This window comes from Nesoenas mayeri (genome assembly GCF_963082525.1).
Source record: "Nesoenas mayeri genome assembly, chromosome: 3".
NCBI classification, from domain to species: domain Eukaryota; kingdom Metazoa; phylum Chordata; class Aves; order Columbiformes; family Columbidae; genus Nesoenas; species Nesoenas mayeri.
The window spans coordinates 104437-122998 of record NC_137544.1 but is presented as its reverse complement, the minus strand read 5'-3'; the positions used below and the strand labels follow the sequence as shown (position 1 = coordinate 122998).

General features: G+C 54.2%; 1 protein-coding gene across 1 annotated transcript; it reads right to left on the bottom strand.

Moving 5' to 3' along the window:
* Nucleotides 1-2431: 2431 nt before the first annotated feature.
* Nucleotides 2432-18450, bottom strand: ZNF512 (zinc finger protein 512). Its single transcript, XM_080341843.1, has 14 exons — nt 18429-18450; nt 16091-16149; nt 14650-14855; nt 12249-12335; nt 11759-11842; nt 9758-9882; nt 9293-9379; nt 8519-8617; nt 7444-7611; nt 6662-6856; nt 5896-5997; nt 4377-4439; nt 3740-3838; nt 2432-3323 (listed from the first exon to the last, which is right to left on the bottom strand). Exons 1-14 carry the CDS (start codon nt 18447-18449, stop codon nt 3024-3026), a joined length of 1695 nt encoding a protein of 564 aa, XP_080197969.1. The 5' UTR covers nt 18450; the 3' UTR covers nt 2432-3023.
* Nucleotides 18451-18562: the final 112 nt, after the last annotated feature.

The following is an 18562-nucleotide window of genomic DNA, read 5'->3' as shown; positions in this document are numbered from 1 at the left end:
ACAGACCTGCGAGAGCAGGTCCAGAGGCGGCCATGGGAATGATCAGAGGGCTGGAATACATCTGCTGTGAAGAATGGCTGCGAGCTGGGGTGTTCAGCCTGGAGAAGGCTCCAGGGAGGCCGTGTTGCAGCCTTTCCGTACTTAAAAGGGGCTGAGAAGAAAGATGAGGACAGACTTTACCAAGGTGTGCAGAGACAGGACACGGGACAGTGGTTCTGAACTGGAAGAGGTAGATTCAGATTTCACGTAAGAAGACATTTTTCACGATGGGGTGTGAGACACTGCGGGTCACCCAGAGACGCTGTAGATGCCGAATCAGTGGAAGCGTTCAAGGTCAGGTTGGATGGGGTTTTGAGCAACCTCATCTAGTGAAAATGTCCCTGCTGTGGCAAGGGGGGTGGACTAGATGGTCTTTAAAGGCTCCTTGCATCCCAAATGATTCTACAGGGTAGAATCCTGACTTGGATTTGCAGTGTTCGGCTAACTGAACTCTTAACAATGGACGGAACAGTGAACCGCGGCATGGCAGGGCTGCCACCGCCTCACCGGCCGGAGCCGCTCCAGCGAGCGGCCTGCTGCAGCGGGCACGAGCCGGTGGAGCACGGACCGACGGCTGCATCGTGACCTTTTCTCACGTGCCATGTTATGTGTGGGAATACACTGTTGATGTAACTCTGCAAAATCCAGACGGTCAGGAAGTATCTATGTCTAGAAAGCAGGTCTGCTTAGTAACTCATACATGACAGTAAATAGGACTTCAGCCTGAAATCTGCTAAGAAAAACCTTCTTTAATTAATGGGTTTATCATGTTGTCCATCTCTTGGTCTGAAAGGCAATAGATGTGTGGTCAAAGTACAGCTGTGTAGACCAGAGCACTGAGAAATGGAGCAGACAGACAACTGAACAGCACCAGAGCATGCAGGGCAACACACGGGGTCAGCTGAGCAAGGAGGGATGGTCCCGAGAACCCTACACACCACAGAGACAACAAAACACCTTCTCGCACTGGTTACGTTTTATTTTGTTGTCTTCTGATCTTGCCCCTTTACTGCAAACCTTGTGCAGGCTGCACAAAGGCCACGGGCCTGCACCTGCAGTGCAGCGCTGCCACCGCAGCGGCAGCTGCCGCCAACGGGCAGAGCAAGTCCTGCGCGCGCAGCGCGGCACCGGCGCCGTCCCGGCACGCAGAGCGCCAATCCCGGCACGCAGAGCGCCAATCCCCGTGGGACAGGCCGCGCCGCGCTGGGTCTGCGATGCTCGTGGCACGGGGGGCAGCTCTGGAGAACCCCCCGGCCACGCCGCACTTCCCGCCCCCAGCGCCAGCACCACAATCCTGGCAGCAACACAAATGTACAAACCCGCCCGTCCCGCAGGAGCTTCCCCGTGAATTCCGCACCAGCGGCTTTGGCAGACAGTGAAAATTCACGGGGAGGTTACGTGGGGCCAGCTGCCTATTTTGGTGCCTGCAAAACTGCAAGGAAAAGGTCAAATTCTGCAAGTTCCTAGTACAGTGGGTCCTCGGATAACAGAGGTTCTGTGGAACACATTCTCTGAAAGACAAAGCGGGACTGGCTGTGCTGCTGCTTCCTGCCAGCTTGCATGGCACCTGCTGAGATATCCCCTATGATCCAGAGTTCATGCCAACACGTGACTGAAGATAACAGACCCTCTCCATTTAACCTTTTCCACACAGGGAAGACACTGCTAATATACCTCACGCACACGGAAGAGGCAGTATTGAAAATAAACAGGTGATATAAGACAACAGAGGCGGCGTCTACAGTGCAGAAAAAAGGGGCAATATGGGAGCACGGGCACACTGGCAAGGCAGTTCAACAGAACCTGGTTTCAGCATTAGCAAGACCGCTGTTGCACATCTGCGCCGTCTCGCAGTGAGTTTGTTTCCCAGGTGGGTCTGAAACAAGCGGTCTTCGGAGGTCAATGCAGCCCGTTAGTTACCGGGGGTCTCTGAAAGGCCAGTGAGGCTCCAAGAGCCCGGAGGGTATCGGGTTCTCACTGGGCTGGAAGACCTTCCATGTACATTCAGTGCCTGGTACCACAGGGGACGGATGCCGGGGAATGCTGGGCTCCTGGCCAGGGCGACAGCGACGTCCCGCCGCTTCCAGCAGACCAGAGCTCACGAGCTGCCGCCCGGCGCTGAGCCCCACGCCCGGCGCTGAGCCCCACGCCCGGCGCTGAGCCCCACGCCCGGCGCTGAGCCCCACGCCTGGCGCTGAGCCCCACGCCTGGCGCTGAGCCCCACGTCCGGTGCTGAGCCCCACGTCCGGCGCTGAGCCCCACGCCTGGTGCTGAGCCCCACGTCCGGTGCTGAGCCCCACGTCCGGTGCTGAGCCCCACGTCCGGCGCTGAGCCCCACGCCTGGTGCTGAGCCCCACGTCCGGCGCCGAGCCCCACGCCCGGCGCTGAGCCCCACGCCCGGCGCTGAGCCCCACGCCCGGCGGGCAGCAGAGGCAGCGCCGCGCGCAGCAGACGGGCACACCAGGGCGGCTCTTCCCACACCCGGGACAGCGGGACGGCTGCGGGGCCGCTGGAGCCTGCGTGCTCTGCACAGCAACGCGCGGCGGGCGGGCACACTGTGCAAGAAAGGGCTCCCCCTCACCTAAACACTGTGCGAGCCAGTCCCTTACGGGGAGAACTGCTGAAAAAGGACCCTGATCTCACCCATCGGAGCAAGATGATGAAACAGACAGCTGCTGTACTGGGAACCACCAAACAAGCAACGAATGTGACCTAAACAGAGACTGTGACCAGAGCAGGAACGATGCTGGGTCCGGCTAGTGCCCGTGTCCGGAGAACCACGGCAGGAGCAGCCATGCGCCCCAGCCTGGGCTCCGAGCCTCTTGCTGCCGACCAGAGGCAACAGGTTCAAAGTAACGGTCACCAGGTGGAGTGGAGTCACAGTCCCAAAAACATTCAGTTGCTTATCTTGGTGCTGTGGGTTACGAGCCTGATGGAGGTGGTTTGTACTAAAAAGCTTTAGGATTACTCCTTCTCGTCGGGGTTTACTTGCGGCCGCGCTTGCGGCTGGTTTTCGGAAGTTCAGGTCTCTGCGTAGCTGGGGGCTCCCCCTCCTCGCCACTCGCGCTCCCGTTGTCCGCCCGCCGGGGACGGCCTCTCTTACTTCTCCTCATCTTTTCCACCCCAGGCGTGGGAACCTTCTTGGCAGACAGGGCCCCAGTTCTCTTCTTTCTGCCCCGGGTCAAAGGACGTTTCTTCCGTTGCTTCTTCTGCTCTTCTCTTTGGCGGATTTTCATTAGCTTCTCAAAGCTTTTGGTGGTAGTTGTGTTCGCATCAAACCAGTCCTGGAGGGTTCAGAGGCAACAGGTTGGTACTGATGGTGAAAATATAAGCCTGTAAGGGCTTATAATAAAGCTGTCTTGTGGGACACGGGTTTCCTCACACACAAGATCTGGAAGAGCAGCCGCCTAACAAAGCTCTGTTCTTTGATGTTCCTCCTCAGGTGTCACTGAGAGGATTCAGATTTGATTTGGCAATTGCCTGGCTAACGGCACGGGAAATGCAAGAGCTGCTCTGAGCGGCAGCAGCTGGGGACGAGACGCGATACAACGCAACACCTGCTCCCCAGCTGCATTTGAGCGAATCCAAGGCCACGTGAGTCCAGGACGGCTCCCAACAGCGAGCAAGAAGACACACCCGCGCAAGCACGCGGCACGTCCCTCCCGAGCCGCCCTCCCCGCTCCAGTCCCGCCCGCCTCACCTCGGCGTGCACAGAGTTGATGTGGTACTTGACGCCGCTCTCCGAGATGAACTCCTTCTCGCACAGCAGACACTTGTATTTCCCAGCCACAAAGTCTCCCTGCCACGAGAACAAAAACAAGCCATCACCAACTGCTGCCTAAAGCCTGACACACCTATGTATTGTATTTCATGGTTGGACTCGATGATCTTGAGGGTCTCTTCCAACCAAAATGATTCTATGAGTCTGTAAATCTTGCTCAGATATAACCCGGCAGCAAAAAGCAGAAACTCCTATTCACAGCAGATGATGCTTCAGCAGCAGGAGCACTGACATTACCGACCAGTTCTGCCCACAGCGCGCCGGGCTGCTCTGACATGTTACAAGGTCTCCAGCGCTGCACCTGGAGAAAATGCTCTTGCAGCTGTGGCTGGACAAGGCAGGCCTGCAGTTTCACCAAGATCACTGCTGTCCAGATGCCTCCTCCTTGCCTTCAGCAGCATTTGCAACGGCAAAGTCAGGAGCACATAGGAAGTACTCAAATTGTGAGGAACTCTGACTAGCAGATGGCAGAACAACAGCTGGAACAAGGAGATCGGGGGGCAGGGACAGTGAGGCTGCGGGTATAAAAGACAGGGAGCACAGGAAGGCTACCAACCAGGGTACATGTGCCGAGGTGAGACTTGAGTCCCGAGACACTGCCGTAGACGGACTCACAGCCCTGAAACGGTACAAAAAGAGCGTGTCAGCAAAACCCTGGTAAGAAATCGCTTATCCCTGCACAAGAAAGGCCAATCCTCGGGACGACAGCTCCAAAAAGGATCAGAGAAGTAGAGGGAGACACCGCTCCTACAAAGCCAGAAAGCTTCTGGTAAAAACACCATTAAAGGAGATTCAAGCTTTCAGCAAGTTACACACTTCCAGTTTCTGAGCACGTTTAGGCATAATAAAGAGACTCCTGTCACAGGTGCACTCACATTCTATCAACAGCCTGAGTAAAATGCAGTGAAGCCCTCAGCACAAGGAATAGATTTTGGAGTGGCTGATACTTGGTTAGAACCTCATGACTACACGAAGTCTGGTGAACACGAACTAGCTCAACTAGCAGTTTTAGGGCATCACACATGACTTGTTAAGTGACATTCTCTTGCTTAAACTAGAAAGGAATTCACCTTTGGTTACTGTCTGATCGCCACTTTGCCTGAAGCGCATCAGAGATTAATCTCAAACAAAGCAGGGGGAAGTACGAGGCACTCGGATCTCAGCGGCACGAGCAGAACCGCCGCGTCCAGCGCCAGCGGCCGCAGTGCAGGGCAGCTCGGCAGGCCCGGCCCACCAGGAGCTCCGCAGCAGCCTCGGGTGCGCGGCCACGCTCAGCCGGCAGCGCAGACCCTGCAACAGCGGGTGGGTGCAGGACTCGCCCCTGGTCGCGGGTGGTGAACCGGACAGCTGCTTTCTGGGACTGCTCCATATACAACGTTACACTGCAATTCTTATACCTGGAAATGAAACAAGCTGAAAACTGAGGAGCAAGTGCTGGGGTGGGGCAGGGCAGGGGAACGGCATCATCTCTACACCAAACCCATGTGGAAGCCACCACAGACTCTTGCCGGTCCGGCAGCGTGCAGCACGTGTCACGTCTGCCACCGCTTCCACCAACGGTGCCAGTTCCCTCTGGATCTGAGCGGTGACTGCTCCGTGGGATCGCGAGAAACCAAGTGCACGTCCACCCCCAGAGCAGGCTGCCAGCACCACGCGTTTGTCTGCTGGAGCCCCTTTCCAGCTTCCCAAAGAAAACCTAAGTGCTGTGCCAGACAAAGTCCCTCTGCTCTTACACTTCCATCTCTGCTCCTCCCTTCTTCTACAATTAGGTTTAGTACACCTGCCAGACGGGCAGGGGCTTCTCGTTTTCCCACTGCTCAGACCCCCAAAGGGACGAGCTCACAGCTGGACGGGAGAGCAGTACCGGTCTGACGCCCGTTATTGGCTCTGGAGCGGACAAACGTCCCCAGGGTAACAGTCCAAACAGGGGCTCGGTCACGCTCACCAGCTGTCCTGGGACAGAGCAGAACCTGACTCCCACCGAGACAAACCAGATTCAGGGTTGTGGAGAGTTGTTGGCTCACACAGCCCTGACACCTGTCCCCTTTGAGGCTTCAGGAACGCTGAAGGGTTACCTGGTTGGGGCAGTGGACTCTTCGGTACATCTTTATCTCCGTTTTCCATTTGCACAGCACATCTTGACTGAACGTGGGCAGTCCAGGACGAGTGTATTTCAGCTGAGATAAAGAGATGGAATGAAAGCTGGAAGCAGCGTTAGCCACACGCGGTGCCCAGCCCGGCCCTCTCTCTTCCAGGCTGACACAGAAGTGCTATTTCTTCTCCTGCTCTCACAGCCAAGCTCTCAATAACCAACCTTTTCCTGTCTCACTGACTCTCTACAAACACAACTGAATCTGGAAAAAACCCACAATACCGGAACCAAAAATGTCCCATAACTCTGATTACAAGAATTCCTCTAAATGTATTTACCCCCTTAAAATCACAAATCATCCTTTTTCCTTGTGTTTCCTTTACAACCTCAAAGATGCTCCTAGAAACTCTGAAGCCTGAAAAACATAGGAAATATCAGTGCCTGGCAGCAGTGACCTGCAGCCTTGGACTGGTGAGCAGCACACTGCCCGTAACTGCCTTTGTGCCCACGGAAAATTACAGCAACGGGACTTGAGAGTCACTGCAGCCTGACTGGATAAAACATTCTGATCACGGCAACTGCTACTGTATCAATACCATAACCTACGACCAGAGAGAACAAAACCCGACCCTTCCTACGAGGTACCAGTTCTTCAGTACTGCTTTCCATGGGCACTGGACACTGGCGACACTGCAAGCCTCCTCTGACGTGAAGACTCAACCCCATCTCGCAGTTTTAAGGCCGTGTACCTTGCGGTCGTCTGGAATCAAGTCCTGCAGAACTTTCCTCTTGGGCCACTCTTTGGCCAGCTCTTCTCCAGCCAGCTCATGGAGATAGTAGATCGCCACCTTTGCAGATCTCCGCTGAACTCTGCCCGTGCTGCTTGGCTCCCGCTTTACTTCCTTCAGGCTCTCTGTTCTCCTCTCCTCATGGAGGAAGGTGACCTGCAATGAAGGGCGGGTGAACCTCCTCCACCGGTTCTCATTTCAGTGACACTAAACACTGCCAACCTGCACAATCCCTCACAAAACCGCTGCCGCAGCTCCGGCTCCCTGTCACAGACACGGGACAGAAGCACGTCCCGCTGTCAACAGACGCCGAGTCTGCTCGGGGATCCCAGCAGTGAGGGTCACACGGGTCTCATGTGATGTTCCACATCACTCGCTGTAACACACAGACAAGTGTGGTGCTGCCTGTTCTGCTCCAACACTGGGTCTCCAAAGAGCAAAGAAAAGCATCTCAGGAGTTACACGTGTCAGCATCGTCCTTCCGTGGGGCCAAAGTCAGGCTGGGGAAGATCGACCGCTGCCATGGCGATTTAGTGTTAAAAGCTCCATCCTAGTCACAGAACAGCAGCAGCTGCTGCTTGAACGAAAGGACAAGGACAGAATACTCCAGAGGGGCAGAAAAATGCCGATTTGCTCTCTCTCATTACCCACCCAAGCAGCAGACAAGAGCCTACATGTGTCCGCAGTCCAAATGGCTGAAGTCCCACCACACCACCCTGACAACCACAGCAACTTGCGCTTACCGGGCCGTGCTTAGATCTGAGATGGTAGACAAGTCCTGCCTTTGACTTGTATGCTTTTCCACAATGGTGGCACTTCATGGCCATTTTCTCCAGCTCCGAAGCAGCCTTCCCACACTTCTTAATGTGATACAGGTATCCCATTATGCTGGTGAAGCTGCCTGTGCAGCCCTGTCAATGCAGAAGGAAAATGCATGGAAGAAAACCCTCCGCAAGCGATCAGACCACTGTGCGCAGAGTGCACCGTGTGCTGAGCAACGCACCGTCACTTTCCCTGCCAGGCCAGATAACCAGGCAGTAAACTTTAATGTTAGTCCATTCAGATAAACAAAATATGGGATAAAGAATTGCCTGCAACTGGAATAAACTGTTTCTTAGAACTTCTTTGTACATAGTGAATTACAGAAAATTTCAACATACGGAACGAAGAAACCACCTGTGTCCTGGGCTGCACCAGGAGTGTGAGCAGCGAGAGCACAGCATTCAGCTCTGGGTCCTCAGCACAGACACACATGGAGCTGCTGGAGAGGGGCCAGAGCAGCCCCAGCAATGACCCGAGGCTGGAACAGCTCTGCTGGGACAGGTGAGAGAGCTGGGGGGTTCAGCTGGAGGAGAGAAGCTCCGGGGACACCTGAGTGCACCTTTCAGTGCTTAAAAGGGGTGATAAGAGAGATGGGGACAGACTTCTGAGCAGGGACTGTTCTGATAGGACAAGGGGTGATGGTTTAAACTAAAGGAGGGAGATTCAGGCCGGACATGATGCAGAAATTGTTTGTGCTGAGGGTGGTGAGAGCCTGGCCCAGGTTGGCCAGAGAGGTGGTGGCTGAACCATCCCTGGAGACATCCCAGGCCAGGCTGGACGGGGTCTGAGCAGCCTGAGCTGTGCAGATGTCCCTGCTCCCACACAGACCCTTCATGATTCTATGACGCTCTGTCTTACAAGCATAGCTAGGGCCTTGAAACAAGCCCAGCTCTGGTCAGCACCAAAGCGCACCCAGCAGACTTCTCATGATTTCTACGTTCCTGCCTCTGCTGCTGTTCAGTTTAGGACACCGAACACGATGCAGCTTGGCCTTACCTCTCTCGTGCACTTTAGTTTGCCCATACGCTTCAAAACCTTCCGAAGGCGGTCTCGCTCAAGCTGCTCATCCACTTCTCCTCCCTCCTTCACAACTGGCTAAAGCACAGCAGAAAGATGAAAGAAAACCACAGGATGCTCAGCATTTACAGAACTGTATCTAATACGATGATCACTCTATATCCCAGAACAACTGAATTATCTTTAAAAGCAGTAAACTGCCTGAAAACCACTTTGCAGGTAAGAGTTTTAACATTTAGATAGCTATATATAAACAAAACCTTGACAAGAAATGGTGACAACCTAGAGCTGCTGGGAAGGACACAGAGCACAGAGGAAAAGCAGACTGCAGCATTAGTATCTTCACAGTGAGCAGGGACAAGAACTAAACTGCTGCTTCTGCTTTTTTACCTTTGGACTTGTAAAGAACTCAAATCTGGTCTGCTCTGGATGTAGAAATACTGGCACTTTCTAGCAAAGGACTGAAAAATACAGCCTAATGAGCAACCTTTTTTTTCTGATTGAGAATGCCTTTTGTGTGTGGCATGTAACCAGCCTAAACAGAAGTTAGTGCCCTCTGTGATGTGGCATACCTAACATTTCTGCTAACATTCTACTGGTTTTTCCAATGTCAAATCTCACAGGCAAAATAATAGATAGAGTCTAATTGAACAGCGACGACATTTGAAAACCCCCTGTTCTCCTCCTGTGCGCGCCAGGGAAGAACACAGGCTGTGTCGCCTGAAGGATGTTCGGATGCGCAGCAGCCGTTACCTGGTTGTTATGGTCTGCCATGACGTGGTATTTCATCCCTCCTAAAGACTTGAGCTGCTTCCCACAGTGATGACACGTGAACATTTCCTAGGAAGAAGCAAAGACACGGTGCGTGTAACTGCAATTAACCACAGGGGGGGAAACTCGGCAGTGGGAAGGAGCGGGAGAGCAGAACATTTTAACTGGGCCTGGTAACTTCCCATTAAGAACAGAAGAGATTTTATGGAGCCTAAAATTTAGGGGAATAATGAAATAGCTACTCCTTTGTTCGCTACCCCAAACCTCCAGCAAAATGCTAAGCACAAAGCACCGAGTGCAGCCTCTTAAAGATGTAAAAAGGACTCTTAAGAGATATGATGATGAGACGAAACGGGCTGTAAATGCAACACAAACCAGTGTGCAGGCATTTCTGTCAGTAAGCTGGAGAGGAGTAAAGGAAACGTTGCTCATTTCTCGCGTTCTTACCTGCCTGCAATTCAGCATATGTTTCTTCAGTCCTTCTACAGTCTTTCTCACCACGGCCCGGCATGTTGGACAGGTAACTCGGCCTTTGTCCTGGATCTCCAGCGACCACCGCTCCTCCATACTACCTGTCGGAACCGCAGCTCTGGAATGCAACTGCTAACACAGCATCTTTCTTTTTCCCTTCAATGTGCACAATGAATCCCAGAAGGAAAAGGGTCACACGCTACCAAACCCGTGTCCAGCCACACTTCAACCGGCTTAGCTCATGTTCAGCTCTTAACGTGTCGGTGACACAGACACAGCACTGCTTTGGGGCGGTCATTTCCCAAAAGCTCTTTAACCCCACCAGCCCCTTGGGAGAAGTGTTCTCCCACTCGTTCAGTAGAGGTTTCTTCCTTCCTTCCTTCATTTTTATTACACAATTACTTCAGGATGCAGAGTAAACTGTTCTTTTGGCAACAGGGTTTCCACAGCAGAAGCGGCCACGGCTGTGACTGGCGCTTCAGACGAAGCGCGCGGCGCGGTTCTGCCGCCCCGTCTCCAGAGCCCGCGGGGGCGAACGGGGCCGAGCGGCACCAGCCGGGAGAAGGGACTTCGGCGGCACCGCCTCCCTTCGGGGCCTCGTGTTGAGACGCCAAGCACGAGCCTGGCATAACCCACAAGGGTTACAAACTACTGAAACGGGTTCTGTGAGGAAACTGGCTTAGCAGCCACCTGCTTGAACTCTCACAGTGAACAGATCCAAAGGCTTCCTCTTTGCCCAGAACGACAGGCGGGGGGGCTGGGGAAAAGTCTGCGAATCAAACAGCACTTGGCAGAAAACTGGCACATTGAACGAGCACTGTGAGCCACACACACCAAGTCGTTCACGCGCTGAGTCAAGGCTGTGTTGTTTTTCTAGGACGGACTGCTTGGGTCCCTGGCTAGCAAGGCACCAGAAGGGATCTGGCAGCAACAGGTAGAGTTTTGCCTGCAGACATATTCTGCCGAGTAAAAAAGAATCAATACTTTTAAGAGCTTTGTAGTGAAACTCTTCTAACAGGTGTTTGCTCTAGTTCCAGAAGTGATTCCCCGTTCACTGCTCCATTTTGCAGCGGTAAACACATGTGGAGCTGAAGTGCTGGGCAGCCCTTCCCTCCCAGCCCCGCTCTGCAGCACGGCACAGGGCACACGGGCAGCCCTTCCCTTCCAGCCCCGCTCTGCAGCATGGCACAGGGCACACGGGCAGCCCTTCCCTCCCAGCCCCGCTCTGCAGCACAGCACAGGGCACACGGGCAGCCCTTCCCTCCCAGCCCCGCTCTGCAGCACGGCACAGGGCACACGGGCAGCCCTTCCCTTCCAGCCCCGCTCTGCAGCACGATGCGGGGCACACGGGCAGCCCTTCCCTCCCAGCCCCGCTCTGCAGCACGGCACAGGGCACACGGGCAGCCCTTCCCTCCCAGCCCTGCTCTGCAGCACGGCACAGGGCACACGGGCAGCCCTTCCCTCCCAGCCCCGCTCTGCAGCACAGCACAGGGCACACGGGCAGCCCTTCCCTCCCAGCCCCGCTCTGCAGCACGGCACAGGACACACGGGCAGCCCTTCCCTCCCAGCCCCGCTCTGCAGCACAGCACAGGGCACACGGGCAGCCCTTCCCTCCCAGCCCTGCTCTGCAGCACGGCACAGGGCACACGGGCAGCCCTTCCCTCCCAGCCCCGCTCTGCAGCACGGCACAGGGCACACGGGCAGCCCTTCCCTCCCAGCCCCGCTCTGCAGCACGGCACAGGACACACGGGCAGCCCTTCCCTCCCAGCCCCGCTCTGCAGCACGGCACAGGGCACACGGGCAGCCCTTCCCTCCCAGCCCCGCTCTGCAGCACGGCACAGGGCACACGGGCAGCAGACGCCTCTGGTGCACAGCAGTGAACAACAGAAACACAGTGCTGCTCACACCCAAATCTGACAATCACATCTCTTTTAGCTGCTTTATAACCAATTCTAAGCAACTGCTGCTTCTTTTTACCTGCATCATAGGTTTCTGGTTCTTTCTGAACACCGTGGCCTTTTGTTTTGGAGTTTTGTTGTGTTCCAGCTTGTTGTTTTTTTCCTGTTATAACACAAACAAGAAAGATCAGAAGACTTAATTCTTGTTACAAGCACCTGGTTACAAAAAGTGGAGATTTTTTCCTGGGAGGTTGCTGTTTAGTCTGCTGTCTCAAAGCTGCTAATTCAGAGATGCTCAGGGTTTTTTTTTTGTTTTTTTTTAAGAAATTTCCATATTACGTTCCCATCTCCCTTTCGAAACCCATAGCTGTTTATAGCTGCAGACATTAGTCCCATCCAGATATCTGTAATGGGAACTCTTCACACTGAAACACCCTCTGTTCACAAAATGGCTGAGCCAAGATATGCGCAGAAGCACAGCTGGCAGCCAGCAGAGGACAGCCATCGGGCAGAGGAAGCCTGAGGTACCGGAAGGCTTTTAACTAGGAATTACAAGTTATTTGTTTTACCTGAAATCTTCTGCTTCTTCTTGGGAGAGTCTTTAAGATCTTCGCCTTCCCCTTGCTCAGATTTCCTCTTGCCTTTCAGTACTTCTCCTGGTAATGAGTAAGAACAGAAATGCTTCAGTCTCATTATTCAGTCTGGATAACATCTTTGAGTTTCCTGCTGCCTCAGATTATCCTTGTATCCAAAACCTTAAAAATAAGCTTTTGACTCGATACCATTCAGGCGCTCCCCAGCCTGCAGGCCATAACACTGACGTTATGGAAGAAACACCGCGCCACAGCATGGTCTGGGAGAACAACACTCCCCAGGAGGAGCCAGAAGGTGCGAGGTCATTTCATAAAGAGCTCGTCTGCACACACACAAAAAGCAGCACAGAGAAACAAGGGCAGGTGGGAAACCCAAAGAATATCCTGTCTCCCCGCACTGTTTCCTATAAGCCCGTCGAGGGCTTGTCTCCATGAACGCAGAGAAGCGCAGAAGCACAACAGCAGGCAGGGGAACACAAACTACAGACTGAAAGCACAAACACGTTCCCCGCGGGTCTTTCCCAGAACAACGACCCGCACGAGTCAATGGGACCGCGCTCTGAACACCCTTTGGAACAGGCAGGTAGGGGAGCGGCGGGAACAACGAGTTAGTGCCTATGGTATGTGATGCATGGGACAGTAACGATGAACAACTCGGGATTACACCAGACCGGGATATTCAGGAGTGGTATCAAAAGAAGGGAAAGGGAGAGAACTAGCTGATTTGGAGAGGATCAAGTGTGGGAAAATAGAGGTGTGAGAGGCTAAAAAGGGGCACTTCCTTGTGAACAGGCGGTTGGTCACTATACAGGTCTGGTCACACCTGACACCAAACCAGAGGGACCAGGAGAGGAGTGTCTGTGTGAGCTGGTCTGTGAGGTCTACAAGGTCCCTATGGTCTGTGAGGTCTATAAGGTCTGTAAGGTCTCTAAGGTCTGTGAGGTCTCTAAGGTCCCTATGGTCTGTGAGGTCTCTAAGGTCTGTAAGGTCTGTAAGGTCTGTGAGGTCTATAAGGTCCCTGTGGTCTGTGAGGTCCCTAAGGTCTGTGAGGTCGCTAAGGTCTGTGAGGTCGCTAAGGTCCCTATGGTCTGTGAGGTCGCTAAGGTCCCTATGGTCTGCGAGGTCTCTAAGGTCCATATGGTCTGTGAGGTCTCTAAGGTCCCTATGGTCTGTGAGGTCTCTAAGGTCCCTATGGCCTGTGAGGTCTCTAAGGTCCCTATGGCCTGTGAGGTCTCTAAGGTCCCTATGGCCTGTGAGGTCTCTAAGGTCCCTATGGTCTGTGAGGTCTCTAAGGTCCATATGGTCTGTGAGGTCTCTAAGGTCCCTATGGTCTGCGAGGTCTCTAAGGTCCCTATGGCCTGTGAGGTCTCTAAGGTCCCTATGCTCTGCGAGGTCTCTAAGGTCCATATGGTCTGCGAGGTCTCTAAGGTCCATATGGTCTGTGAGGTCTCTAAGGTCCCTATGGTCTGTGAGGTCTATAGGTCCGTAAGGTCTGCGAGGTCTATAGGTCCATAAGGTCTGCTCCAGCCAGCAGCATGGCTCTGTGGGCTGCGGGGCTCGTACTCCCACCCCAGCAGCTGAGGGGACCGCGACCCAAAGCCAGAGATGCAGCAGACTGAGAGGTCAGTCCAGCTACAGGAGAGATCCGCATTGCACATACGTGAGCACACACCTATGTACTGCATTTATATATACGTTTTCTATATGCTTCCTTGCTGCAGCAATCTTGCTGCTATCAAGCTACCAGATTCAGGTCTCCCCACAATGAGATGGAATCAGATTCTGCCTTAGAGATAAGAAGAAAGTGCATTAAAGAAGAGTGAGGTTGTGGCTTTTCGCCACACAAGAAGTTTGGAAAACAGGTCCTAGGCCAGGAAATCTGAATGTTCCTACAGCAACGTAAGGCCCAAACCACTCCGCATCAGAAAATCATGAGTGACAGGAGGGAGAAAAAATCAATAAGAACGGCCTAAAAAAAGAATAATCTACCATCACAAAAGCTGAGTCTAATCCAGAATACTGCTGAATGCTCCCGTGTCTACCTCTTCAGAGTTGCTTGTTCTGTTGTTAAAGCTCTCAAAGCATATTCTTGATATGACTGGCAGAACCCTTATACATATCTCTTCTACAGATAAATCTGAGTTCAGTCACAGAGTCATTGATTTTAATAGATCAGTCACTCAAAAGGAACTGCAGAACAGAGAATTTTACCTCTGTTTCTGCAGTGGAGGAAGTGTATTTCTCTTAATACATGAGCGGCATTAACAAGCTTGTAATTTGTGGCCGAATGGCAGCATGTCCTTCAGATGTCATCTAATATCTCAAAAAAGAACCAGAGAGAAAAACAGTGTTGCATTGAGCCAGGAGTGACGAGTACCTTTTTTTTCTGAAGATTTGTTGACGCCGTTTTTCACTCCTCTCATTTCCAACCAGTACGCGGGCCTGCGGATGGCGCGCCTGCTCCGGGGCTCCGCGCCGTTCACCGCGCTCTGCAGCGAGGCGCAAGAACCGTCGCCGACGGTCTCATCACAGCTGCTGTTCAGTCCTGGGACAGCAGCTTCCACCTCTTCCGTTTGCTTAGACCTGGAAAACACCACCTGTAAGCCCTGGGTATAGGTGTGCGTACATACACACAGCCACAGCAGCCTGACGGACAACGTCCTCTCATCTTCCCAAGTACTCCAAAAACTCATCTCACAGCCCACTGAACCTCCTGAACTGAAAAATGCCGGCAAGATAAAACATCCTAAATGGTATTTTCCGTACATCTTTTAGAGAATAACAATAGAAAGCTCCTTGAGAGGAACCGAAAACAATATTCATTCTACCTCAAACCTTCGGCTTAAGAAGGCAGCACAAGTTAACCTCACTTTAAAACTCTGCATTTTTCCTTAAGCAAACAACGTGAAATTTAAGAATTCTGCAGCCCATCATGACAACAGAGACCTTTTCCATCCCTCAAAGGGCAGTATCTCCTTCACTACGCATTCCCAGAGCCAGAGCTGACACTACACAATTAGAAATGCTAGCAAGGATTTTAAACAGCAGAGCTTTCAGCAACAAAGACAGCTTTATAGTGTACCCTACAAATCACACTGCATTAAGACTAATTTAGACTCCAGCAGGACTGATTTTTCTTCCTGGAGATCAGAGGGAACTCTGCTTCACTACTGGCAAATCTTTCTTCCAGCACTGAAATGCCTGGACATGGACGCCACTGCACAGGACAGCAAAGTAATGAGGGGTCAAGGAAACGGGGGCAAACAGCACGAAACTGAGGGAGCAGAGCACAGGAACACTTTCCGACAACCCACAAACTAAATAAGGGGTCGCTTGAACGATGACTGCGATGGCCAGCCCAGAGCTCCTCTCCCGTGTCCCGAGCTGTGGAGCTCGCCTGTTCTAACACAACAGTAAGCAGGGGACACTGACAGTACCAGTCCAAATCAGCACGCGCTGTGTTCAAGGTGCTGCGCAAGGATGGGGAGAGGAATTCTCAAATTACAGCCTTTCAGTTGCAATCGCACTCAAAATAGACACATTTTGGAACACTGCTGGAGCTTGAACATAAACTGTCTTCCCAGTGTTAAAATCCTTTTAAAAACAATAAATGAAAACTAGTACCCCTTGAAGTGTCAGAAAAGCACATTTCTGACAAAACCAATGAGCAAAATCAGTTCAGACTCTCATCACACAAACAAAAAAAAGTTGCAGCTCTTAAAATTCAGAATATTATGTAACCAAATATGTTTTTCCAATAGGAATCTCTCAGTTTTTTTCTTGCCTTCAGTCAAACTAGACAAGAAACATTCACATACTTTTTGCTTCCCAGAGACCTCTTGGCCTTCTGCTGTCTGTGATGTCCAGGTCTGGCGTCCTAACAAAGCAGAACAATTCACATTAGCAGCGTCATTTTTATTCTCCTTTTGCATGTTTCACGTTTCCCTTGAACACAATCTGCGCTGTGAGAACACGGACACCATCCTTCAGAAAGGAAACCGGTTTTCTGCAACAAGGGAGTGTTGAACCTTCCGACTGCAGCCAAAACAGGGACGAGTCCCCCGGACTCCCCACGCAAAACCAACGTCCCCTCACACCGGGGCACGATGGAGATTCTTTGTCTCCATCCCCTGGTACCCACTTTCTGACCACACTTTATGACACATATTACAGATCCTAACTTTCAGATCCTAACTTTTACAGAGCACTTATTTTTCCCGTAACCAAATAATTTTTGTGTTTACCACGCCAAGACTGTTGTCTCTAGTCTCTTATGCTCCTTCTTTTCTAATTTACGCACAGGAAAAAACTGTAATTTACTCCTCCCAGGCCCACGGTCGGTGAGACACTGACACCCTGCCCTGCAGGCAAGAAACACCGTACAGGGCAACCAGACGAACCGGACGGGCTCCCGAGCGCCGGACTCCCTGGGCCTCCAGCCTCGCGCTCCTCGCACCAAAAGGGTTGGGAAGCGCAGGGGCAAAATTCACAACTGCTTGACCAACGACTTCACAATCATATCTTGTCTTCTTTGGAGGAAAAGTCAACGGAATGTGTTTGTTTTGCTTTGATATGGGTGCAAACAGCAGTGTTTGGGAAAACCCTCCATGTGCAAGATGGAGAAACCTCCTGAGGAGCAGCCAGAGAAAACTGCCTGTGAAGCTTCAGCGACAAAAAGGGACAAACAGGCAGGCACAGTCCGCTGAAATCAGCTGGCCTAATCTGCCTTCAGAAGAACCTACATGATTAGCAAACATGGCACTTAAGATTTTTTTTTTTTAATAAAATATTTTGCATAAGAGTGAAGATTTGGATGAAAAATTTAGGTCACAGTTAAGGATCTGCAATAAAAAAGAGTATAGATGATCTGTCTAGCCTTCCTTTCTGAGAAGCTGATAGCAGCAATTACGAAGGAAACATCTACACCTGTTTAAGTTTTGAGTGTTTTTGACTTATACGGTGCACTGCCCACTTGGGAAGGAGACCTACAGTACGGGGAATGGCGAAGTCTCTGCATGATGAGGAAGACACTTCATTTGTGAGCGGGGATTTTTGCCTCTCCAGGGACCGCGGGACATTTCTGCGGCCCAGCTGGAGCCAGGCTGCCCCCGGCCACGCGTGGGCAGCAGCTCTCGGGGCTCAGGACACGCCGATGAGGGCTGTGCAACCGCTGGCGAGTCCGTCCCGCAGCCGCAGGTGTCGGTGAAGCACCAGGACCCTGCACCGCCCCGACTGTCCCTGCCCCAGGGAACCCCCGGGCCGGTGGGGCCCCAGCTCCCCGGGAGACCCCCCGGTTCAGCCCCGGTTCCGAGCTTCCCGCGCACTTCACGGGCCGCCGGCTCCTGCAGTCCAGAGCGTTTGGGCAAAACGCACGGCCGGCGCCGGGAGCCAGCGGTGCCTGATCCGGACCCCCGCTCCGGATGCCCGGTCTCGAATCCTGCCCCAGCTCCCCGCTCCGGGTCCCTGGCGGGCCCGCGGCCGAGCACACCGGCCTCGCTGCCCGCGCTCGGCGTCAGGGGCGACCGGGCCTTCGAAAGGCACGCGGGCGCTGCCGGCGGCGGCTCCGCGGCCAGCCCGGAGCGGCTCTGCGGCCAGCCCGGAGCGGCTCTGCTGCCAGCCCGGAGCGGCTCTGCGGCCAGCCCGGAGCGGCTCCGCGGCCGGCCCGGAGCGGCTCTGCGGCCAGCCCGGAGCGGCTCCCGCGGCCAGCCCGGAGCGGCTCCGCGGCCGGCCCGGAGCGGCTCCCGCGGCCGGCCCGGAGCGGCTCCCGCGGCCAGCCCGGAGCGGCTCTGCTGCCAGCCCGGAGCGGCTCTGCTGCCAGCCTGGAGCGGCTCCCGCGGCCGGCCCGGAGCGGCTCTGCTGCCAGCCCGGAGCGGCTCCCGCGGCCGGCCCGGAGCGGCTCCCGCGGCCGGCCCGGAGCGGCTCCCGCTGCGGCCCGCCCCGTGGGGACAGGGCCCGGCCAGCGGGGCCGCCCACCGCGCCATCGAACGCCGGCGCCGGGCCTGGGCGGGGGCAGCTCGGCGCAGCGAGACCCTCGGGGCGAACCGCAAGCCGCACCCCGGCTGCTCCGGCGGCGCCGTCCCGCTCTCGCCGTCCCGCGGCGGCTCCCGGCCCGCGCCCCGGCGGCACCGCGGGCACCCCCGCACCGGGGACACTCACCGAGCCGCCGCCGCCCCGCATGGTGCCGCCGCCGCCACGTCAGCACGCACCGCGCCCGCCCGCGCGCCGCCGCCAGGCCCCGCCCGCCCACTTCCGGCCGCCTCCGAGCGCGGGGGGGGAGCAGCTGCCGGCTG